At 34.8% G+C, this 25,476-nt stretch overlaps 1 protein-coding gene across 1 annotated transcript in view; it reads right to left on the bottom strand.

Moving 5' to 3' along the window:
* The window catches only part of alpha-Man-IIa (alpha-mannosidase 2), an 80,873-nt gene that overhangs the window by 17,980 nt on the left and 37,417 nt on the right, over nt 1–25,476 (bottom strand). Inside the window, exons 7-16 of the mRNA XM_080175031.1 lie at nt 25,204–25,301; nt 24,088–24,158; nt 22,404–22,495; nt 21,270–21,331; nt 20,401–20,528; nt 9,461–9,541; nt 6,603–6,763; nt 5,975–6,055; nt 5,336–5,383; nt 1,283–1,353 (exon numbers count right to left, since the gene is read on the bottom strand). Coding sequence (XP_080031157.1) covers nt 1,283–1,353; nt 5,336–5,383; nt 5,975–6,055; nt 6,603–6,763; nt 9,461–9,541; nt 20,401–20,528; nt 21,270–21,331; nt 22,404–22,495; nt 24,088–24,158; nt 25,204–25,301 — 893 coding nt within the window. The remainder of the gene's footprint in view (nt 1–1,282; nt 1,354–5,335; nt 5,384–5,974; nt 6,056–6,602; nt 6,764–9,460; nt 9,542–20,400; nt 20,529–21,269; nt 21,332–22,403; nt 22,496–24,087; nt 24,159–25,203; nt 25,302–25,476) is intronic.

Here is a 25,476-nt window from a genome sequence, read left to right as displayed (position 1 = left end):
AATATATAGAAATGAATGTATTATTAATAGATCTAACACCAGATTTTCATGTTCTATAGGTACCTAGTAAAGTGAACTCTGTTGCGGGCTAAAATAGAGATCACACCATAATCACGTTTGCTTATTCGTTGGCTTAACAACTTTAGTGACTTAAATTGAATTTTTATAGGTAGGTTCACTAAGTGTAGTGTCCAAACATTTCGACCACTAATTGTAATAAATTTTGAAAATCATCATTAATGATGTACATAAATTTATAGGCCATTGTCTTATATCCTTTAGATCCTTGCCTCATACTATATAATCTAATTATGAATGTGTACATGATATAACATTTTTATATATTTTAAAATTTTGATTCATAAGTCAAAATTTGTAGAAACATGTCCTTAGAACAAAATTTAACAAAAGATAAACTTTTATAATAATATACTCAAGAGACTTAGATAACATGGATCTAAAGGGATAAGACTATGGCTAATAAATTGATGTACATCCTCAATGATGATACATAAAATTATCTCTTCTATTGATTACTCTTAGTGGTTGACACGTTTAGTCACTCAACTTAATGAACCAACCAATCAAAGTTCAATAAGGACGCCAAAGTTGTTAAGCCCACGAATAAGAAAACATTTTTATAAAACTTTGGAGGGCTAGTGTAATAAACAGCTTAGTATCCCCTCCCTCCCTGCTTAAATAATATTATATAAAACAGCAGTTACAAAACTCTTTAAATAATAAATGTATGATGAATATCTAAATTACAAAGTAGAATTGTCTGTTCGTCCGTCTGTCTGTCCTTAAGATCTCGGTAACCACTGAACCGATTGGATTCTACTTTTCAGGGAATATACCTACTAGTCCTGTGATGGTTTTAGGCTATTTTCTTGGGGGGTGGGACATCACCAAATCTCCCCCCCCCCCTGAAACAATTTTTTTATATTATTTTTAAAGAATTTGTTTTGCATATATTTTGCGAATTCGCAATTTATTCGCGAAAATTTGCGACCCATTCTCAATTTTTTCGGCTGGGTAGGTAATAGAAGATGTAATGATTTCCATACTCACATCATTTTTTTAGGCACGCTAGTAGATATATAATCCAGACAACTAACTGCCCCAAGTGGCAGAGACCTTTTTCGTGTGATAGCAAATTGCTCTTAGATTATTTGTACCGTTTCGACTGTGTTTATATTTCCGACGCTATTAGCTGATTTCAAAGAGCCTATAAAAATCTGGGCTGGGTAATTTTGTGCATCATCATTGGGAAAATACATACCTGGATTTGTAATTGGCCTTGTTCTTGGTTAGAAGATAGTTGGCTGCTTGTTGTATCACATACTGGGTAGCCTAAACATAATAATGGATATATTAATACCTGGATGTTGCACCTAATTTTCTTGTACTCTGATTAAGTAATGCTCGCAGCTGACTAAAAAACGATACTGTTATCTATATATAGTACTAACTGACCTTTTAAGTATGGGTATGGCACATAACTGAAAGAAATTTTTTTTCTCGTATTCATTGGAAACCGGTGAATTAGAACCGGTTCTCATCCATACGAAAAAACTATGTCTAGCATCGTATTATAACCAGTTATCTACGAATATAAAAATAAACAATTCTCAGATTAAAACCATTTTTTAGTCTGTGTCTTCGGTATCTCGGAGCTAAAAAAATAGTTTTAATCTTACAAAAGATGCCGAAGGCACGGGCTAAAAAAACTGGTTTTAAACTTAAAATTGTACATTTTATATCAGCGAAAAATGCGATGCGAGAAATAACTATTAATATCTCACACACCCAAAGACAGTTTTAGACATTTTCGCCGCATACAAAATTTTAATAACTGCAAGTGAAACCTAAATTTATCTAAGAAAGCAATTTTTGAAGAAAAAAAACTATAAATTTTATGTTAAAAAACTGTTTCTGTACCTACGCTAGCTAATTTCTCTCTGTGTAACTTGATAATCAAAGTTTTGATTAAGAAAGTTACAAACTAATAAATTACAGAAATAAAAATAAAAATAATGAAAACGGATTCATGGCGATTTCTCTTTAAGTAATTAAAGTTCCCCTTCCCCCTTATTTGAAATAAATTGAAAATATGGGGAGAGGAAAATATTTTTCATTTATTTGGTTATTTTCTTAGGGTAGGTTAGGTAAGGTTATATTGGGTAATAGGTAGCCCCGCATGGTTAGGGCCCCTGCAGGAGTTAAGCATAAGGAATAAAGCTACCCCCCCCCCCAATTTTCAATTTATTTCAAATATAAAGGGGTGGGGGGGAGTTGAGTGCTCGATAAGCACTTTGAGGTAAAGCGACGGATTCGAAAACTTCATACCCTTGTACTGAATTCTAATCTATTTTGATGTAAATAATGATTACATCAAAAGACGAATTATGACAAACGAAGAACAACAAATATTTAAATCAGTACAAAAAGTACCATCAATTGTAAACACTGCACTGTTTTGATTAGCTCATTATTAAATTTTATTAGCAAAGCTACTCTATGATTTACTTGTTACTTCCGCCCGTCCGTCAGTTAGGGGGTGTCAAGATAATAAAAGTCACAACCACCTTGAGTTTAAAGGGAGTTTTAAAAAAACTGTACGCTCTGTGCGTCAATTTGCAAATTCAGAAACGCGTGTTCTACGTCTGAGCTTGTGGGAGGACACCTATGTCCTATGGGGGGTGCATCTATCTCCCTGACACTAAAAATACACCCAGCTTGTAGTCTGAAATACAACCAACTTTATCCGCCTATTAGGGTGGAAGGGGTTGTTAAAATTTTGGCGCGCAACCTCGTGGTTAAACCCTCTTTACGTCACTACTTTCAGGTAATAATTATAAAGATTTCTACATTGTATGTAACTAATTAAAACAGACCTAGCCCAAATATAGAAAAATCATCTTTTAAAATTATTCAAAGTGAAATTTATGAAAAAATTTTTAGGTAATTTTACTCCAGATTTTTCAAGAGTGAAGATTAAAGGATTTGATAGGATTTAATTAATTTTGATCAGAAAGGGACACATTTCATCAATTTTAATCTTTTTTGTTTGTGTCATTTTTAGGTAAACTGACAAACATCTAAACATCATTACAGGGATCTAAATGGAAAAGACAATGGCCGATAAATTTAAGGTCATCTCCAATGGTGATATTTAAAATTACCCTTCTGTAGATTACATTTAATGGTTGAAACGTTTGGACACTCAACCTTATGATCCAACCAATCAGAAGTCCCCGAAGTTGTTAAGCCAGAAAACGAGATCATAAAACTTTGGGGACTAGTGTAATAAAACAGCCTATTGTCCCCTCCCTCTCTGGCCTTATCTACAATAAAATTGAAAAAAAAGTACTACCCTTTGGTACCAAAAAGTGTACACGTTCTAACTTATAATATGGCCAAATTGTTATGGGTCTAGATATACTATATTTCTTACACTATGAAACAGGATTTAAATAGCTTAAAACCTGTCTCTTATCCTTAAAGTTATCAATATTAACATTCTAATAATTTTAAAATTGATTTTATTCATTATTGAAATTCGGAAAAATTTCTAAAATATCAATATAGATATTTTGACTATTTCCCAGTGCCCAGTCGAGCGACGTTTCCCCTTATTTTGAAGTAAATTAAAAATTGGGGGAGGGGGTTAGGTTTTTGTGAATTTTTTTATAGGCTAGGGTACAGAGTAGCCCCGCAGAGTTAGGTAAAGGGAAAAAAATTAACCCCCCCCCCCCCTATATTCTAAATTTATTTAACAGTGCTGAACCAGCCATTTGTGAGAAAGCACTATCATTTAAATTCAGTGATAATCTTCAAATATCAATGATGATATTTCATATTTTATTCACCATGACTGTAGAATAAAGGGGACCATGCATGAACGAGAGCAAGTGATTCTAAGTACCTTCCAGCAGTGATTCTAAATATTTTTTTTGTGAATAGTTACCATCCCTTTTTCTAAATTGACATTTTTAATTGAAAAAGTTTAATTTTGTGTTAAAGCAGTTTGAACTCAATAAAATATTTGATGATATATAGCCAAAAAATGCCTAACATTTAAAGTTTTTTCATATAAACCCATGGTGAAACTTATTTTTTAAAAGCGAAGCTTTTCTATTTAAAAGCGAAGCTTTTCTATAATTAGGGTCGGTCCGTACGTCCGTCAATCCGTAACGGATAGCTTTTAAAATTAATTTAGGCATGTTAGCATTGTCCTATCGATTTCAAATTTTGCGTGGTGATTCCTTTAGTAGTTAGGTACGATTTAGAAAGCATAGCAACTCTATAATCATGACCAAAATATCCGTACGTCCATTTTAAACATGTTTTTTTTTTACTTTTTTAACAAAAAAATTTTATGTGAACTAATCATCTGATTGGTCTGATTTTTGGTATATTGATTCCTGGGACAACAAAGTATAATGTAATAAGCGAAGCAACTTTATAATCAAGTTCTAAAAATGTAAGTATGTCCAAGTCCATAAACATTATCCTGAATCAAGCAGTTTTTTCAACAAATTTACATACAATTTTGCTTTGACGCTTATACATTTATATTATGATTATTCAGTTCTGACACTATACAAGTGTTAATGTCCGTTTTTCCTACCGTTTCAGTACTTCGCTTTTATGGATGTTGTCATCCTTGTTAAATTTGATTTAACGATATCAAACATAACTCTAGTATATTCGCCACAAAAACATTTAGAATCACTGCTAGAAGGTGCTTCGAATCACTTGCTCTCGTTCATGCATAGTCCCCTTTAGCTCTAACCCCTTTCTACCAATCGTTTTAATCTATATTTAGGCTTATTGTGGAAAGTTTTCTTAATTATGTCCAAACGCTCATTATAGATTTGGTCATAATCAAGAACAGTTTGACTTAATACGAGCATTTGACTTAACCGTTACACACAACTTCATGGAAAATACGCGAAAAAAATGACCACTTTAATGAAATTAAGAAAAATATCCTCTAAAAATAACATAGGTTAAAAAACAATCATAACACCATTATGGTTAATTAGAATCAAATCGGTCCAGTGACTAGCGACCAAAACTGACAGACATTCTCCCTTTGTGTATTATGTAAGGACAATTTTCTGCGGATGTTCAAAATAATAAATCATAAGATTAAAACCGGCCCCTTGTGTGGCTAACAAAACTGCAGTTAATTTTATGATTTTTAATTAAATATACGTGGAAAATTGTCTGTAATACGATGCTATTAATAATTTTTCAATGTTGTTAAGAAACGGTTCTAATCCAGCGGATATTAATCGGTTTGGAAGCCATGCTAGAATCATATTACCTTTATACTAAGAAGCATTTTCTCTCCATAATCCATAACAACGTGGTCCTAAATTTTAATAAGTAAAAATTTAATGCATGTTTGTCTGTTTGTTTGTCCATCTGTTTTGCCGTATATCTATCCATTTTTCACTATGTCTATCTACCTATATGTTTGTTGTTCATATATTTGTCTTATCCGTATAACTGTTTGTCTGACAGTCGATCCATTTGTATCACTAGCTGTCAGTGTCTATCTTCCAGTAAATCTATAAATTTTAATATCTGTCTATCAATTTTTCTATATATTTGTCTGTCTATCAGTCTGTCTGTCTATCTGTCTTTCTGTCTATCTGTCTGTCTTATTATCTATATTTCTGTATGTCTATCTATCTTTCTGACTATATATGTCTGTATGTCTATCTGTCTGTCTTATTATCTATATTTTTGTATGTCTATCTATCTTTCTGACTATCTATCTGTCTGTCTGCCTATCTGTCTTACTAACTGTCTGTCTGTCTATCAATTTATCTGTCTATCTGTCTGTCTATCAGTCTGTCTGTCTATATATGTCTATATTTCTATCTGTCTGTCTGTTTGTCTATCTGTCTGTCTATCTATCTGTCTGTCTGTCTAAATTTCTGTCTGTCTGTCTTCTCACCTTAGCTGTGCCTGTAATGCCATCATGATGTTGAAATAGGCCCAACATTTGGCGGGAATACAACAACTTCGCCATACATTCCTGAATAAATATAATTTGGCGGGAATACAACAACTTGGCCATACATTCCTGAATTAATATAATTTGGCGGGAATACAACAACTTGGCCATACATTCCTGAATAAATATAAACAAGGATGACAACATTCATACGTAATGAAGCACAAAACAATCATGGACAAAAATACAGACAAGGAAATTTGAAGATAAATCATCATTTGTCAAAATAAATTATTGGATGAAAAAATCTCATTTTTTATTACTTACGTTTGTAGCATGGATGACAAACCGACGGACAAAGTAAATTACATACTAGATGCTCATTGGTATATACAATTTTTGTGTATCTTGAATGACATGTGAGAAAATCACATTTCTCCCATGGCGTTACGGTCTGCCTGACAGACGGACAAGCTGAATTATAGAGAACACGTACTAATTGACAAAACAAAGATGATAACAACCATAAAAGCAATATTCTCCCCCCCCCATCCCTTAACCCCACCTACTTAAGTGCCTTTAGAGGCGTAGACGCTGGTAACTTAAAAATAATATTCATGAAACCAACCTTCATAAGATCTGACTTATCAACACCATTATACTCCATCTCAGCCCACGCCAGGGAGTACAGGACCTCTGCTCCCCGCAGGTACCAGCCCAGCGTCCGGTCCATGGCCTTCCAGAATGGTCGGCTGGTGAAATAGCCGGACCAATAGTGGTCATCACGATCTGAATAAAGGAGTAGTTGCACGAAATGCATTGAAACTTGAATTTAGTTAACCGTATATTTTTTCCTGTTTAATGATTTAAACTACATTTACAGAGCATATATTTGAAATAATTTTAATTTTCTATCACATAGTTTAAAAAATATCAAGACTTGAAATTCGTAATCTTTTGATATATGCAATTTATATAGCTGGCGTATTTTCCAAAAAAAAACAGCATGACGAGCATTTAGTGAAGTCTACCTAATTGTTTGTTATTTATTGTTTGTAATACAAAATGATATATGTTTGATGGTTTACTTGAAACCTATGCTTGAAATCATTCTTCTGAAATGCACTTCATGCAACTATCCCTTAATATCCTTACACCCCCAATTACAATAAATAAAATCTTATGTAGATTGAAATGAATGAGGCAGAAGTCATGTTTTGTATTAGAATTCAATAAAAGTATCCAAAGTTTTTGAGTCAACAAATAGGATAACGTGGTTTAAAAACTTTGGGTACCAGTTTTATAACTTTTATCTTTCTTTCCTGGTATATATCTAGATTTATAAAAAATACCCAAAGTTTTTATAGATCATGTTAAATAAACTTTGGTTACCAATGATATTTGAATTCTACATCAATATATGTCAATCTATTGTCTTATCCCTTTAGATGCCTGACATTCCAGTTCAGAAAATCTTCACATTTGTATGTATTACAAACTATTAAGTTAGTCGCAACTTTAATTAGAGCTCAAACTTTTTTTATTCTTTTCTTTTTCTTTCCTTGTAGGAAAACAGCTCAATAAATAGCAGGGCTCGGCAGCGGCGACTAAGCCTCAAATTTAAACATATTTGTGTGCTTTGAAATTTAAAAAAAAATAGAGATTGCCATATTTGGGTCATGTTAAGATTACCAGCAGATTTTTAAAATTGTAAAAGGTTGATTATCCTGAGGCTTACAAAGCAGCTGCCGAGCCCCCTTTGGTATTTGAGTAGGTATGGGAATGAAAGTATAAACAGTAGAAATAAGAGTAAGAGTTGCCGTGGTATCTAAATTAGAAAAAAATGCAATTTAATAGGCTAATTAACTATAAACAAACCATTAGGAAATGGGCAATAAAGATAAAATACAGGGGCGTCCAAGCCGAAATTTTTTTTTCCCCCCCCAAAATTTTTACCCCGGGGGTCTGTTGGGGGGGGGGGGGGTAAATACTCCCCCCAAATCTGTTGGGGGGGGGGGGGTAATTACCCCCCCCCCCAAACTTATTTACCCCGGGGGTAAAATTTTTTGGGGGGGGTAATTTAATTATGTAAAAAAAGCACCTACCTAATCTATACTATCCTATAACTTAAAGTAGTAAGTAAGGTTTATTTGACTATAGCTTCAGATTTCATTACTTTTAATATTGAGTTCTCCTTTTTAGGAAAGCTTCACATAGATCCCATGATGGTTCCACACTATTATAGGTCAATCCTTTGAGTGGTTTTAGGCTATTTTTCTCCTCCCTTTTTACCCTTTAGAAAACAAGAGTTCTTAGATGATAAGGGCGCCACTACTATTCAAATATATAGTAGTATCTCATTCTTTAGAACATAAAAATACAATAATTAACTCACTAACCAATGAACCAATATGATTATACTTTAAAGTGAAGCGTCTTATAGGTCCTGGTAAGTTTTATAACTAGTTTTGAGACACCCTGACATCCTCCCAAAAGAAATCGCCTATAGAAATTCTTTTTCATTATTTAATGAAATATTTAATTTAGTTAGCTATCTATTTTATGGAATCTTCAGTGCTTTACAATTACATCATAGATCCCCGGGATGGTTTTAGCCCTTATAAAGGCCCAAGCAAATAAAACATGATAAAACTATTAAATTTTTTGTTATCATGGTCTTCAAGATCTGATTTAATTGAAACATTAGGATATACTTTTCATTAACTATTAGGAGACCAAACGAGGAACATAAAATATATTACACCTCAAGGCTCGAGTCACACTATGACTTTTTTTAGGGGGGGGGGGGATTACTCCCTCCCCCCCCCAAAAAAAAAATTTCAGTAAAATTTTTTTTTAAGAACATTCAATTTGGGGGGGGGGGTAAATACCCCCCCCCCCAAAAAAATTTTTTTTTTAAAGAACATTTATTTTTGGGGAGGGGGTAATTACCCCCCCCCAAAATGGTTCGGGGGGGTAAATACCCCCCCCCAAATCGTTGGGGGTGCCTACGGCACCCCCAAGGTAGGGGTAATTTTTTTTTAGGGAGGGTATTGTTCAAAAAATTTTGGGGTTGCCTACGGCACCCCCAAAATCGTTTGGGGGTGCCAAATGGCCCATTACCCCCCCCCCCCCCTTGGACGCCTATGATAAAATATACATCCCCAATGATGATATAAAACAAACAACCATTCTGTAGATAAAAAATAATTGTTAGAAATGTTTAAACACTATTGGTTGATTCTCAACCAATCAAAATTCAAAAGAAGTACCCAAAGTTTTAAACCAGTGAATAAGCCAGTGTAATTAACTGTCAACTGTCTCCTTCCACCTCTTTACCCCATCCCTTCCACCCTTTTGATCCCATCCCTTTCTGCTGGATGACCGAACAGACAATTAAATGACAGGGAAATTAACAATAAATGTACGACAATTTTCCCCATGTCATAATATTCACACTTATTGTACAATACATCCATCCATTACCTGCATAAGTGAAGAAGTCCCCAGACAGCGAGGGGAAAAGTTTGGTTTCATCTCCGGATTGCTGGAAAGATTCACCACGCACTAAAAATTATAATTCAGGGTTAGATATTATTCTCCAATGTCCCCTCCCTTCCTCCCTGGAAAAACAAGGGAGGGAGAGGACATTGGGCTGTTTTTTTACACTAGTCTCTTAATATTTAAATTACATTTTTTATTAATTTTAATAAATTTATTGTCCATTGTCTTATCCCTGTAAATCCCTGGCTAACAGTTATCAAATGAACTACAACTTATAAAACCAATAGTACCACATTACCTTACACAATTTAAAATTTAAATAAAACTAAAAGAAGGTGCCTATTAAAGTAAAACAATAGAGGGGTCATGAGCTAAATGTAACTCTGTCCACAGGGCGAGGATTCTGTCCCGATTGAGTCTTTAGAATCAGCCGAGACCCCACAAAAGAACAGAAAGCAATTTGCTAGCAGACAAAAAAGGTCTCCACCACTTGGGCCATTTAGTTGTCTGGATTAATTTTCTATACTAGTACATTTATTGGCGGATACACAAGCTACACTTAAAATTAAGTATACTTCAAATATTAACTCCATCATATAAATTGAACAAAATTTGAAGAGTGTCTCAAATAATTGCAGTTTAAGTGGATACTGAAGTTGTAATCATAATACATTGTTAGTTAATTTAAATTGAGAAAACATTGACGTAATATAATATATTTTATTCAATTTAGAGATACTTTTTAAAAAAATCAATAGGAAAAACAATTAACAATAAAATTATTTACATAACCAATGATGACAAACAAAAACCCCTTCTCTAGAAGTTATTTCTTTGAAAAATTTTGACACGGATAGATTCAACTTACCAAATCAAATTCAAGAAAGGTATCCAAAGCTTTTAAGCCAACAAGTTATAAAACGTCGTTTTAAAATTTTGGGTATTGGTCTATATGTATTACTAGCGGCTACGCCCCTAGAGGTCTCTAGTGGCACTTTAAATGTTTTTTTTTGTTCAAGTCTCTACGACACCTATGTTGCTTTCAAGTCTCTTTTCAAGTCACTACGATACCCTGCAATGTTGCGTAGGAGTCCACCCTGGGGATGCCGTAGGCACCCCCAACCATTTAGGAGGGGGTATTTACCCCCCCAAACAATTTTAGGGGGGTAAATACCCCCCCCCCCAAAATAAAAATATCTGATAAAAAAATTTTGCGCGCATTTTTAATACTAAATATTTAATAAAATTTTAATTACCCCCCCTAAAAATTTTACCTTGAGGGTAAATTTGGGGGGGGGGGGGTAAACTAAATTTACCCCTGCCAACAGATTTCAGGGGGGTAATTACCTCCCACCCCCAATCAAATTTACCCCTTCGCGCGCCATTTTACCCCCCCCCCCAAATACGAATTACCCTGCCCCTTAAAATTTTTTACCCCCCCCAAAAAAAGCTTGGACGTCTACGTAGGAGTCTTTATACTTAAAATAAAAATTTTAATTTATTGTGATTTCTCTTGGGAGGGTGGTGGTACCCGTCCCTAATATAGTTATAAACCTTCCCGGGACCTATGAGAAGCTACCCTGTTAAGGAGAACCCGATAGGTTCAGCGGTTAGCGAGATCCTTCGGTATACACATACAGACAAACACACATCCTGTTACTTTATTAGAAGGATGTCTAATAAAATCAACGCGCATATACAACCCTGTAATATTTTATGGAAACATAAAAACTTTGAAACCCAGGACATTCATTGGAAAGTTTATCTTGTTCTGTAAACACTGTGTGCTTCAGAACAGAATAAGTTTGAGGTAGATCTTATGCCTACCTATTAATTACCTCATACGTGCGAAGCTACTGTCCATGACACACAAACGTAAAGGTCCAAAAATCAAGGATAAATAATGGGAGCCAGATCGATTCTTTTTGCCCAAAACCTGGGTTAAAACTCAAAAGACAACAAACTCTTTGATTGTCTGGTAATTAGTTACGCCTGTTTTGGGCCAAGGCATTCCCCCCACTCTAACAATTATTGTCGCACATCCTCATTATTTCTAATTTTTACAAATAAGCAAGGGGAGAAGGTTCAGTACTCGATAGCACTTTTTAAGGGAAACTACTTTGTTAAACATTCCTTCTGTTTTAGTGAAAGCTTTACCTCACACTTCTGTTGATTTCTAGCACACAGTGTAACATGTACATTTAAATATGTCCAAAATAAAGTTAAATTAACTAGAGAGAAGGTACAATGGACTGTATATTACACTCGTCCCCAACGTTTTACAATAAGTTTTTCTTTTTCGTTGGCTTAACAACTTTTGGTACTTTTACTGAATTTTGATTGGTTGGTTTATGAAATTGAGTGTTCAAACGTTTCAACCACTATTTTTAATCTAAAGAACGGGTAACTTTGTGTGCCATCACTGGGGATGTACATCAATTTACCGGCGATTGTCTTATACCTTCAGATCCCTGCATATTAACAGTGAAGCTTCATATGGGCACGGACAGATTTTTATTGAGTGGCAAAAAAAAAACAATACTACAAAATTCTTTTCATGAGATGTCTAACTTCATCATTTTCTCTTTTTAAAATACAAGAAAGGGAAAGGTAGGTTGCGGGTAAAATCCGTAAAAGTGTGTGTTTTAAGGCTTAAAAATAGTAGTAGAATGATAATATTCACTAAATATGTGTATTTCTTTTTGAATAGAACTACAGAGTCAACATAATTTTCTATCTTTCTACTACTGTTCTTAACTTAAAACACATACCTAACCTTTACGGATTTTACCCGCAACCTACCTTTCCCTTTGTTAACCGCCCATCCTTATTATAAAGTAAGAGGATCTGTGTATGTTTGTGTATCTCTATGATTGTACTGAAGGACAGGGAGGAAGGGAGGGGACAATGGATCGAATATTCATATTTTAGGAGTCTCAGACTTTGGGGACTGGCTTAAAGGGAATGTGCATGAATTTAGCAGTTTCTGACTGACTTTGGGGACTAAAATATGAATGACGTCACGAGAAATCATGCAACATGACGGGGCATTCTTATGCTAACTAGCGCAATAATAAAAATGTAAACAATAAACAAACAGACAGAAAATTTTTACTTTAATTGTTTTAAAATCATAATGAAAAAATAATTATGGAATATTTGTTTGCAGTTATGATTATAGAAATTATTGTATTTATTTTTTTTAAATTAATAATTAAATTGCTTTTAGATATATTTCATTAATCAAATTTAAAATAAATGAGTTATAAAGTAGCTACGCTAATAGAATATATTTTCTGCTGTTGATTATAGCTCAGTGTATGGCAATATTAGAAAGAAATACATACACAAACAAGCTTCTCAATATACACACACATTTCTGAAGAAAAATTTAGTGACACGTGGCGATTTTTGGTTTCCTTTTTCAAATGTTTTATTGACAAGATATTACAAGATAAAATTTAGTCTAGTGATGATTTTATAAAAATTTTAAAAGCGAAGCTTTTTATAATTTAAGGGTCGGTCTGTCCGTACGTCTGTCCATTACGGTTAGCTCATTTTGTTAAATTAAACAGATTAGAATTGTCCTATAGATTTAAAACTTTACATGATGATTTCTATAACAATTAGGTATGACTTGGAAAACGAAGCAACTCTATAAGAATCTTTAATATTTTTCAGATGAAATCTTGTATAAAATGCAAACAAGCAGAAAATGTGATACTACCTAGGTTTCCAGGAGAACAACAAAATGGTTACGGTATAGATACATTTTTTATCAAAACAAAGTTGACAACTACCAAAGCATAGAAATTTAAATATTAAGAAAATATGTTGTAATTTATGGAATGTTAGGAAGGGAAAGACATACAGATTGACATTTTTAATCATACTGTACCTTTGCCACTAATTATTAACAGTTAGAAGATTGCTTTTCGGTTATCATTTCATTCTTATTAGGTACCTAATTTTGAGAAAAGTAAGGGAATAGTGAATAGTCCCTTACGTAACATCGCCCCATATGGGGCTATTCTTCGTATTTTTAAAATGGCTTTTTATAGGTTATTTTAGGTTAGGCTAGGTTAGGTTAGGTTATATTGGGTTAGATGATTGCCCCACAGGGTTAGGTAATGGCCGGTTGGGTTAGAGCCTCCCGCAGGGGCTATAAATAGGAAAAAAGCTACTGTGAAAAATACGAAGAATCGCCCCATATGGTGCGATGTTACGAAAGGGACTATATCCAAAAGTAATTTCCAGTTATGGTTTTTTAACTAGGTAGCAGTAGGTAATAATTTCATTGGTATTTATATTAGTGCCGAATTAATATTTTTGCCTTTCAGTTAAGCCTATAAATACTAAAAAAATATTTATTTCAGATGACTAACAAAGAGAAAATTAGCTTTCCTGAAAGAAGATGTTATTGATATGGTGCAAACGTGCGAGAAAGAATTTAAGTTACATCACGGAGGGTATCTGCAGCGTGTAGGGGTGGTCCGTAGTTTGACATTTACATAATTTTAATTTTTTTTCAGCGAAGCTTTTCTATGATTACGGTCGGTCCGTCCGTACGTCCGTCCGTACCTCAGTCACAGAGAGTTAGCTCTTTTCGTTAATTTAAACAGGTTAGAATTGTCCTATCGATTCCAAACTTTGCATGATGATTCCTGTAATAGTTAGGTACAATTTAGAAAGCGTAGCAACCCTATAATCAATACCAGAATGTCCGTACATCCATTTGAAACATGTCGATTTTTAACTTTTTTGATAACAAATTATCCGATTCTTCAGATTTTTTGAAAACTGATTCCTATTACAACAAGGTACAATGTTATAAGCAAAGCATCTCTATAAACAAGACCTAAAAATTCAAGTATGTCCTTAAACAGTATTATCTATTTATGCAGTTTTGCAACAAATTTACCAACAATATTGTTTGTACTGAAGCATTAATATTCTGCTAATTCAGTTCTGACAATCTACAAGTGTTAATATTCGTTTGTCCTTCCATTTCAGAGCTTCGCTTTTATGGATGTTGTCATCCTTGTTTAATTTTATTTAAAAGGGGGTCATTTAGAAGTTTATTTTGCTTTTATCAGTTTGTTTTATCTGATACTTTCCAAAATATGTTTTATTAAGACTTTATCATTAAAAAGTAATTTTTTTGTAACTAGACCAAATATAATTAAGAATTAGAACCATAAATCTAAATACAAAACTAAAAATATCCTTGAGACATTCTATTCTGCAACCTTTTTTATTCATAAACATTTTTAATCAAGTTATTTTGTTTATACCTAGTGTTTGTAACTGTGTAGGTACGTCTTAAACTGACAATTTTTTTAGAGGGGGGGGGGGGGGCGAAAGTGACACTTTTTGAAACCAAAACTAAAAGTCAAAGGAACTCAACTAAAAAAAGAGTTACAGGTCTGACATTTTGCATGGCAGTTGCTTTATAGGGGTACAATATGGAAATGTGAAGAAACGGCGGCGCAACCGCCGAAAACCGCCAAGAAAAGGCAACAAAAATTACGGCGGGAAACGGCGGTTTTCGGCGGTTGCGCCGCCGTTTCTTCACAGTTCCATATTGTACCCCTATAAAGCAACTGCCATGCAAAATCTCAGACCTGTAACTCTTTTTTTAGTTGAGTTCCTTTGTTGACTCTTAGTTTTGGTTTCAAAAAGTGTCACTTTCGCCCCCCCCCTTTTAAAAAGTTAATCTAATTGATTTTGTTTTTATTTATTATTTTGTTGTAATTAAATCAGGGTAGCCCCTTTCGTGACAACACCCCTTAAGGGGAGTTTCTTTGTATTTTCACAGTAGCTTTTCTCCTATTTCCAGCCCCAAGCAATTTTGAAAATACGAATAATCGCCCCTTAAGGGGTGTTGCCACGAATGGGACTATACCCATAAATCATTTTTGATTCAATTGTTTTAAATTTACCTAACAATTCTATTGTGATATGATATATACATATATGTATTATTTAAGTAGAATTTGTTGTTATTTTAATAATTTTTAATACAATTGTTTTAACTGATTCTTGTTTATTATTTATTACGATTTAGAAACCATAAAAACTCAATTGTTACTAGAAAATCCGTACGTCCATTTATAACATGCTCATACACATATAGTAAGCTGCGCTAATATCCAATAAAAAGTAGTAAGTTTTGTTTATATATATAGCTTAAGAATTTGGTTACCGATCCGATTAAGTTCTACATTTTAGGGAAGATGCATAAAGGTCCTGAAATCCTTTTAGACTGTTTTTTTCATTAAAATCTTAAGATGGTTTTATGCTATTTTTCTACGCTAAATTCTAAAACTAATATTCTTTAGTAAATGAATTGCTACCAAGTTCTTTATCTTGATAATCAGAGGCTTTTAGTAAAGTAGAATTTGGGGGATGGTGCATTTTGAATTAAAATTAATTAAAAAATGAATAAATTTCCAATAAAAGTTGCACTATCAGAAATACTCGTTTTATCTGGAATTATCTGGTTTTTCAACCTTAAAGTGTCACAACTATAAAATTGAATTAATTGCCCATTGTCCCCTCCCTTCCACCCTGACTGAAGGATCTCGCTAACCACTTTTAACCGATATGGTTCTGCTTTACAGTGAAGCTTGTCACAGGTCTTGGGAAAGACCCCCAATTTATTTTTATTTTTTTATTTTACATTTAAAAATTCCCTACCTTAACCTAAAGTGTCTTCAATAGGTCTTCAATTTAGAAATAAAGGTTATAAATGAAAAACTTCTTTTAGAAATAAAATACGTTTTTGCATCATGTTTCTTTTTTCATAGATATTGTTACTTGCTAAAATAATGATACACGCTCTATACCCCAATCCCCTCCCCTCCTACTCGATGAACAACAAACTGACCAATAAATGAGGTCCATATTAGCAACCCATATGGACGCCAAATTTTTCCCTGTCAATATATACATTTATTCTATATCTACTCTATAGAAATAAAAATAAGCATATTTTTAAAAATCTCTGAGAATAATAAACTTCTAAAACAAGAAGACTAAAAAGAAATTTCATAACAAATTCACCGAATTTGAAATCTTACACTTACATTCTTCCATTTAAAAACATTCCCTCAAATTGTCCAGTCGACCATAGATAGAAACCCTCCGCCCCCCCACATCTTAATTTAAAGGGGGGGGGGGGGGCGAAAGTGACACTTTTTGAAACCAAAACTAAAAGTCAAAGGAACTCAACTAAAAAAAAGAGTTATTACAGGTCTGACATTTTGCATGGCAGTTGCTTTAAAGGGGTACAATATGGAACTGCGAAGAAACGGCGGCGCAACCGCCGAAAACCGCCGAGAAAAGGCAAAAAAAAGGTTTTCGGCGATTGCGCCGCCGTTTCTTCACAGAGAAAAGGCAAAACAAATTTCGGCGGGAAACGGCGGTTGCGCCGCCGTTTCTTTACAGTTCCATATTGTACCCCTATAAAGCAACTGCCATGCAAAATCTCAGACCTGTAACTCTTTTTTTAGTTGAGTTCCTTTGTTGACTTTTAGTTTTGGTTTCAAAAAGTGTCACTTTCGCCCCCCCCCCCCCTTTATTATAAATAAGAGAGGAGGGATAGATTATCGTGTGCTATTTAATTTGTTACCTCTGGTTAGGTTAGGTTTACTTGGGTACAGGGCAGCCCTGTAGGGTTAAGCATTGGTTCAAATATCAACCTCCCTTTTTTTGTAAAAAATAAGGTAAGGGGTTTATCTGCCCCCTTAGCACTTAAAGGGAAAGCATTAAAATCTTTTTGTTTCTTAATACTAAAGTTCTGTACCTAACAAATTTTAAAAATTATTATTCTATTTCTCAAAAAAATATTATTTACATCTTAATAACTTAAAACATATCTTTGTCATTTTTAGATGGTTTGTCTATCTATAATACAAAGTAGCTTGATGTCTGTCCGTCTGTCTGTCTGTCTGTCTGTCCGATTGGATTCCACTCTTCAAGGAATATATATACTGGTCCTGTGGTGGTTTTAAGCTATTTTCTTGGGGGTTGGTACACCCTAAACCACCCAAAAACAAAAAAAAACCTCATTTTTAAAAAATGTGGTGGTTGCAGTTGGTGCTGCACTGGTGCACCAGAGGTACATACTTTTTTTTTTATAAATTACCTCTTGCGGCAAAGCCCCTAGAGGCTAGGGGCGAAGCCGCTAGTACTTGTTTAAAGTAACAGAATGTCTACATATGTGCGTGTCTGTCGATAGTACCAATGGATATCGTTTCTTTAAAAACTTCAGGGAGCTGTATAATTTACAGCCCATTTACATCCCCCTCTCCCATCCTCCCTGCTAAAACCTTGGGAGGTAGGGGACATTGGACTGTATATTACACAAGCCCCAAAGTTTTATAATAAAGTTTTCTTATTCGTTGGCTCAACAACTTTGGGGACTTTTATTGAATTTTGATTGGTTGGTTTATACAGCTGAGTGTCCAAAATTTTCATCCACTGATTGTAATCTACAGAAGTATCATAATTGAGGTTGGACATCAAATTATCAGCCATTGTCCTATCCCCTTAGATCCCTGTTAAAACCCAGATGTACATGTCTGGAATTAATATTCAAGAGAGTAAGTATATATTCTTGGTTGAAGCTTTCATACTATTTTTTATGACAATTTTGTAGATATATTATATATCAAAGGGCGTATTAAGGCAATTTGGCGGAAGGGTGCATCATTCCACACCCCCTTAGAGATATGATCTTAGAATAATAATCCTCCCCAATAATCAACTTTGGGGTGAAGTCTTCAGAAAATATGGGACTAATCACTTTTGCATAGACATCCAAGGGTGGGGGTAAAAAAGGTGTGTTTTTCTCCTTAACTTTGAAACCCTTTATTAAACCCCCCTCAAAATTTAAAAAAAACCATTACATTACCCTCCTTAAACCTTTAAATCCCTCATTTTACCCCACAAAATATGAAAAGCTTGGACCTCCCTGCTATAGTACTTAAAATTGCGTACATTCTATGTCTGTCCGTCAATCAGTCCATAACGCTTTGGGGGAAAATGTGAATTTCTCGGTTACTATTAAGGATAGACAGCTGAAATTTTTAGTAATGATTCCTATGACAAATAAGAACCTGATCTTTACATTTTTTTGTCCGCCTGTCTGTCGGTCATGCTTCAAAAGATATGTAAACGTTATTTTTATATACTTCGTGATTTCCTTAGAGTTTTTGCATAGGTATTCACTCTTTTTTTCATTGTTGTGAGAACAAACATTAGAGGTAGATTCTTTAAAAAAATTGCCCCACTAATCGTTTAGTGGGGCAAAATTATTTGCGTGAAAAATCCATCAAAATCACTTTAAAAATCTACAAAAATTAAACAAAATCATATGTTAATAACCCTTCTATGATTTTGTTTATTTTTTGTAGATTTTCAATGTGATTTTGGTGGATTTTCCAGGCAAACAATTTTGCCCCACTAAGCAATCCACCTCTGCTCTGTGACTCACTTTGTCTGCCTGTCCATTCCATCATTTTTTTATGTGCTTCGCTACTCATGGATGTTATCATCCTTGTTTTTTTTTACATTTATTCTTACTTTGTATATTGAATTTCCCGTCTTCTTTGTAAACCCAGCCTTTGTGATGTTTATTAGTTTTTCAGCATATACAAGATCAAATAAGTTCTTTGTTAAACTTGCAGGGATCTAAAGGGATAAGGCAATGGCCGATGAGTGGATTTACATGCCCACTGTTGATACACATAATCACCCCTTCTGTAGATTACAAACTTAATAAACCAACCAATCAAAATTCAATAGGATCTACAGGGATAAGACAATGGCCGATGAGTTGATGTACATGCCCACTGTTGATACACACAATTACACCTTCTGTAGATTACAAACTTAATAAACCAACCAATCAAAATTCAATAGGATCTACAGGGATAAGACAATGGCCGATGAGTTGATGTACATGCCCACTGTTGATACACACAATCACACCTTCTGTAGATTACAAACTTAATAAACCAACCAATCAAAATTCAATAGGATCTAAAGGGATAAGACAATGGCCGATGAGTTGGTGTACATGCCCAATGTTGATACACATAATCACCCCTTCTGTAGATTACAAACTTAATAAACCAACCAATCAAAATTCAATAGGATCTAAAGGGATAAGACAGTGGCCGTTGAGTTGGTGTACATGCCCAATGTTGATACACATAATCACCCCTTCTGTAGATTACAAACTTAATAAACCAACCAATCAAAATTCAATAGGATCTAAAGGGATAAGACAATGGCCGATAAATTGATGTACATGCCCAATGTTGATACACAAAATCACCCCTTCTGTAGATTATAATTAGCGGTTGAAACGTTTGGACACCCAACTTAATAAACCAACCAATCAAAATTCGATAGGATCTAAAGGGATAAGACAATGGCCGATAAATCGATGTACATCTCCAATGAGGATGCACAAAATCTGTATATTATTATAATTAGTGATTTAAATGTTTGGCCACCCAACTTAGTAAACTAACCAATCAAAGTCCACAAAGTTGTTACGCCAACAAATAAGAAACCAGGATTATAAAACTTTGGGAACTAGTGTAATGAACAACCCAATTGTCCCCTCCCTCCCTGGTTAAACTTGTAAGAAATGTTATAAAATACTTTGTTTTGTATAAAAAGAGGAAAACCACTAATATATATCCTTATATAAAAGTAACAGGATGTCTGTCCATACCTATATGGTTCTTCTCCCCCCTCCCCCAAATTTTTTTTTGCTAAAATAATAAATTGAGTTTGGGGGGAGGGGATTCGATGAAGGAAAAAAGAGATTCAAAATATGGAAAAACTCCGTATTTTTACTAAGGGGTTAATATTTATTTCATCTTTTAAAATAAAAAAAAACTTACATGCTTTAAAATACTGAGCCAAAGTGCCCCACTGGATAGTAGCGTGCAGGTCAGGCTGAGAGTTCACATAGGCCATAATCTTGGCATAATTGGTGTACTGGTCACTCCATTCTTTATCTCCGTCCCATCTACAATAGATAGATAGAAAGAGACCTCTAGGGGCACATGCGGGTGGTTGGGGTCGACCTCCTATTTAAAATTTTAGTTTTTAGAAGAAAAAAAAATATAATAAATATACTTGGGCGTAATTTCTCTTGGGAGAGTGCGAGTGGTCGTACCAACCCTCAAATAATTATAAACCTTTCCATGACCTATGAGAAGCTTCACTGTCAAGGAGAACCAAATCAGTACAGCGATTAGCAAGATCCTACAGAACGGACAGACAGCCATAAATCCGATAACTTTTTTTTCAGGTTAGATATTTAAAAGATATAAATTTGGAGAGATAGATGGATAAATAGATTCAAATAGATTAAATAATAAACATTTGCCATATTTTAAGTTCAGTCTTTTAATAAATCCACGTTTTATTCAGTTCCAATTAGAATAGATAGATGGACGAACATTTGAATATATAAAGTAGCATGGATCTGCAAGTATTATTAATCCTTATATAAAATTAACAGGATCTCTATCTTTAGCTTAATATCTCACTAACCAATACACAAATATGAATCTCATTGACAGACAGTAAAGATTCGTTTAGGTCCGGGAAGGGTTTTGACTATTTTGTGGATGGTATATTTTCTTATTGTTTTCAAGACCAAAATTAAGTGGAAGGTGAACTTACCCCTCCCACCTTCCCTTAAGTACCCCTAGAGGCCTCTATGGGCTTAGCCGCAAGTAAAAAATAATGTATTTAGACTAACCTGAAATCGTCTCCAAGTGGTATAAGAAGAACGTCTGTGTTATAGAGCTGTGCCTTTTTTCTATAAAAATAATAATTATGATCGTACTAAAGTAAAAGTCCTGTAAAGGTTTTAAACTATTTTTTTTGGGAAGGGTATCATATTCACCCAAAGAAAGATAGTCCCTAGGAAAAAATGACACCCCCTCCAAATTTTGTTTACTTTTCTTTTTAATACTGCAATTAAAAATGGGTGATCGACCCGCCAACCCCACCAAAAGTGACCCTAGAGGTTTCTAGTTACGTAGCTGCTGCTAAAAAAATACTAAATAAATATTAGGGCTGTAAATTAGGCCGACATACAAAATTTATAAAATTGTTAACCCATTCGTTTGTTTAAAAACTTTTAATTTTAGTAAATCCTAAATGGTATGTTCGACCTATCATAGCAGTGTGGAAACTTTTTAACCAATAATATTGAGTGACAGAAGGGGTAATTTTGACATGGCTCATGAGAAATCCGCAAAGTTTTTAAGCCAACAAATAAGATAATGTGTTTATAAATATTTTGGTACTAGTGTAATTTACAGTCACATGTCTCCTCCCTCCCCAGTGCAGGGCCAAGTGCAATTAAATATCTCATAAATTCAGAGGTGGATTCTGAAAAAAAATGTGCCCCACTAATCGCTTAGTGGGGCAAAAATGTTTTGGTGAAAAATCCTCCAAAATCACATAAAAAATCTACAAAAATTAAATAAAATCTTATGTTCATAACCCTTCTATGATTTTGTTTATTTTTTGTAGATTTTTAATGTGATTTTGGTGGATTTATCACGAAAACAATTTTTCCCCACTAAGCGATTAGAGGGGCAAACTTTTTTTTTAAGAATCCACCTCAGGAATCTTAAGGGATAAGACAATGGCCGAATATGTATTGTACATCCCCAATAAAGATTCACAAAATTACTCCTTCTGTAGATAACAATTAGTGGTTAAAACGTTTGGACACTCAACTCAATAAACCAACCAATCAAAATTCAAAAGTCTCCAAAGTTATGAAGCCAACGAATAAGAAAGCATTTAAATTTTGGGGACTAGTTTAATAAACCAAAGTCCCATCCCACCCTGCATAAATTGCATGATCACTAGTATTCCTGTATTGGTCCAGCAGAAGGATTGACCGCTCCGCCAGGTTGGCCTCTGATACAGCTCGCGGAGCTACCCGCCAGGGACAGCTAGCACGTCCACCTAGTATAGATAAATAGATAATAAGGTTGGCCTCTGATACAGCTAGTGGAGAGTACCCGCCAGGGACAGCTAGCACGTCCACCTAGGATAGATAGATAAATAATAAGGTTAGCCTCTGATACAGCTCGCGGAGCTACCCGCCAGGGACAGCTAGCACGTCCACCTAGGATAGATAGATGGACATATAGATGGTTCCGTTAGGTTGGCCTCTGATACAGCTCGCGGAGCTACCCGCTAGGGACAGCTGGCTCGTCCACCTAGGATAGATAGATAGATAATAAGGTTGGCCTCTGATACTGCTCGTGGAGGTACCCGCCAGGGACAGCTGGCTCGTTCACCTAGGATAGGAAGATAATAAGGTTGGCCTCTGATACAGCTCGCGGAGCTACCCGCTAGGGACAGCTGGCTCGTCCACCTAGGATAGATAGATAGATAATAAGGTTGGCCTCTGATACAGCTCGAGAAGCTACCCGCCAGGGACAGCTGGCTCGTCCACCTTGGACAGATAGATGGTTACTAAGAGGGATAGATAGAAAGTTACTGAGAATATACAGGAAGGTGGATAATAAGATAGACAGATAGATAGATAATAATATAGAAAGTTAATAACTTAGATTGGAAGGTATTAAAATAGAAACAAAATAATAAATATTAGGGGATATGCTGTTGATAAAAAGTTTAAAAGTGAGTTTTGCCTTATTATATGCAATGCATACACAAAGACATAACGTAAGTAGACAGATCGATATTTAATAAGATAGACAGACATTTATAACATTGATAAGGAATTAAGATTAGGAAGGATATAAGCCTAGTTCTATCTTGGGACAACAGTTAAAGGATAATTAGTATAGCGGTTTCCCTCAAATTGCCCCAATAACAGAACAACCCCCCTCTCCCTTCCTTATTTGGAAATAAATAAAATAAATAACTTCATAGTTTAAGGCATATAACAATGATAAAAACTAACTGACAACCATAGGAAATAAAACTGGAAATAAATACATATATAATGATAATAAAAGGGTAGTGTCACGAAATGCATTTGGACTTAAATTAGTGAACCGCATATTTATTGCTAGCTAATGGGTTAAACTATATTTATATGGCATATATTTGAAAGAATTTTAATTTTCTACCACGTAGTCTTCATATTTTAAAACTACGTGGTAGAAAATTGAAATTCTTTGCAATATATGCCATATAAATGTAGTTTAAATAATGAAAAAATATGCAATTTACTAAATTAAGTTCAAATGCCTTTCGTGGAACTACCCCTTATGGTATTACTATAAGGCAACTTAAGAAATCAAACTGGCAACCATTTCATAGGAAATGTATAGCAATAAAACTATGGCTAATACTACCTGGCAACCGTAAGAAATCAAACTGGCAACAATTTCATAGGGAATGTAGAGCAATAAAACTATGGCTATTACTACCTGGCAACCGTAAGAAATCAAACTGGCAACAATTTCATAGGGAAAGTATGGCAATAAAACTATGGCTATTACTACCTGGCAACCGTAAGAAATCAAACTGGCAACAATTTCATAGAAAAAGAATGGCAATAAAACTATGACTATTACTACCTGGCAACCGTAAGAAATCAAACTGGCAACAAACTTTGGGGTCTGGTCCACAAGTATGGGGCACATCATAACTAAAAAAAATAAGGTTTTTTTTAGCCATACAAAATACTTTAATAAAAACTAGCGGCTTCGCCCCTAGCCTCTAGGGGCTTTGCCCCAAGAGGTTTGATCAACCTAATTTTTCGCATTTTAGATTTAAAAAGAAAAAGTAAAAAAAAATTTTTTTTTTGGGGGGGTAATTTTCATTTTTTGGGGGGGTTGGGGGTGTCCCACCCCCCAAGAAAATAGCTTAAAACCATCACAGGACCAGTAGGTATATTCCCTGAAGAGTAGAGCCCAATCGGTTCAGTGGTTACTGAGATCTTAAGCTTCAGACGGACAGACAGACGGACAGACGGACCGACAGACGGACAGACATCGTTCTACTTTGTATTATAGATAAGAGGATGTCAATGTGTGTAACTGTCAGTCCGTGTATACCGAGAAATATCACTAATATATAGTTCTTATTTACAGAACAGCTTATTACAGGTACAAGAAGGATTGTAAAAACTCTCCAGTGCTTTCAAAAAACTAAAATTGAAGGCAAGGTCAACTTCCACCATTACCATACATATTTAATCCTTCTCGACAATCAAAGGGTTGTTTGTGTTTTTTCTGTTACTTGTGGTGTTTGGACAATAAAAATAAACATTTCACCCCTTTAGGTAGTCTTGGTTGTTGGCCCGTTGGGGCTCCTGGGACATCCGCCTCGACCAAGGACATCCAAGGGGTTAAGGAAAATAGTGTAATGGATGCCCCCCTCCATATTTTTTGCATTGTTATCCTCACCCCCCCCCCCCCCCCACCCCAAATTACCCACCATATTGAGATACCGCCCCCCTCCTCCCCGCAAAAAAAAGCTTGGATGGATGTCATCGCCCGTACGAGAGGTAATACCCTCATGTTACCTGTAGAACGGCATCATGTGGTAGAGCATGTCCGTGTTAGAGTTATGGTCCAAGTGTGTATACTGTGTTCCTATTGGTCCAATTAAGTAATTATTCCTATACTGTGTTCCTATTGGTCCAATTAAGGAATTGCTCATCTATGCTGTATTCCTATTGGTCAAATTACCTGTAGAACGGCATCATATGGCAGAGCATGTCTGTGGTAGAATTATGGTCCCAGTGTTGTCTCCAGTTAAACTCCAGCTGCTTGTGCTTGGCTAGCTCCTGAAATAGTATTAATGTAGCAGCTACTCACTGTTGTCTCTATTGTTGTCTATAAAATAGTAGAAAACCTACCCACTACAATTATAGACAGCTTTCCGCGGATAGTTAAATAAACAAATCAAAGATTTAAACCAGTTTTGTTAGACCCGAGGGACTGAAGGAACGGGTTAAAAAA

Source organism: Acartia tonsa, chromosome 10, assembly GCF_053477335.1.
Source record: "Acartia tonsa isolate MP-2025a chromosome 10, ASM5347733v1, whole genome shotgun sequence".
In the NCBI taxonomy this organism is placed as follows: Eukaryota; Metazoa; Arthropoda; class Copepoda; order Calanoida; family Acartiidae; genus Acartia; species Acartia tonsa.
The sequence above is the reverse complement of the archived record's forward strand: the minus strand, read 5'-3'. Positions and strand labels throughout refer to the sequence as shown.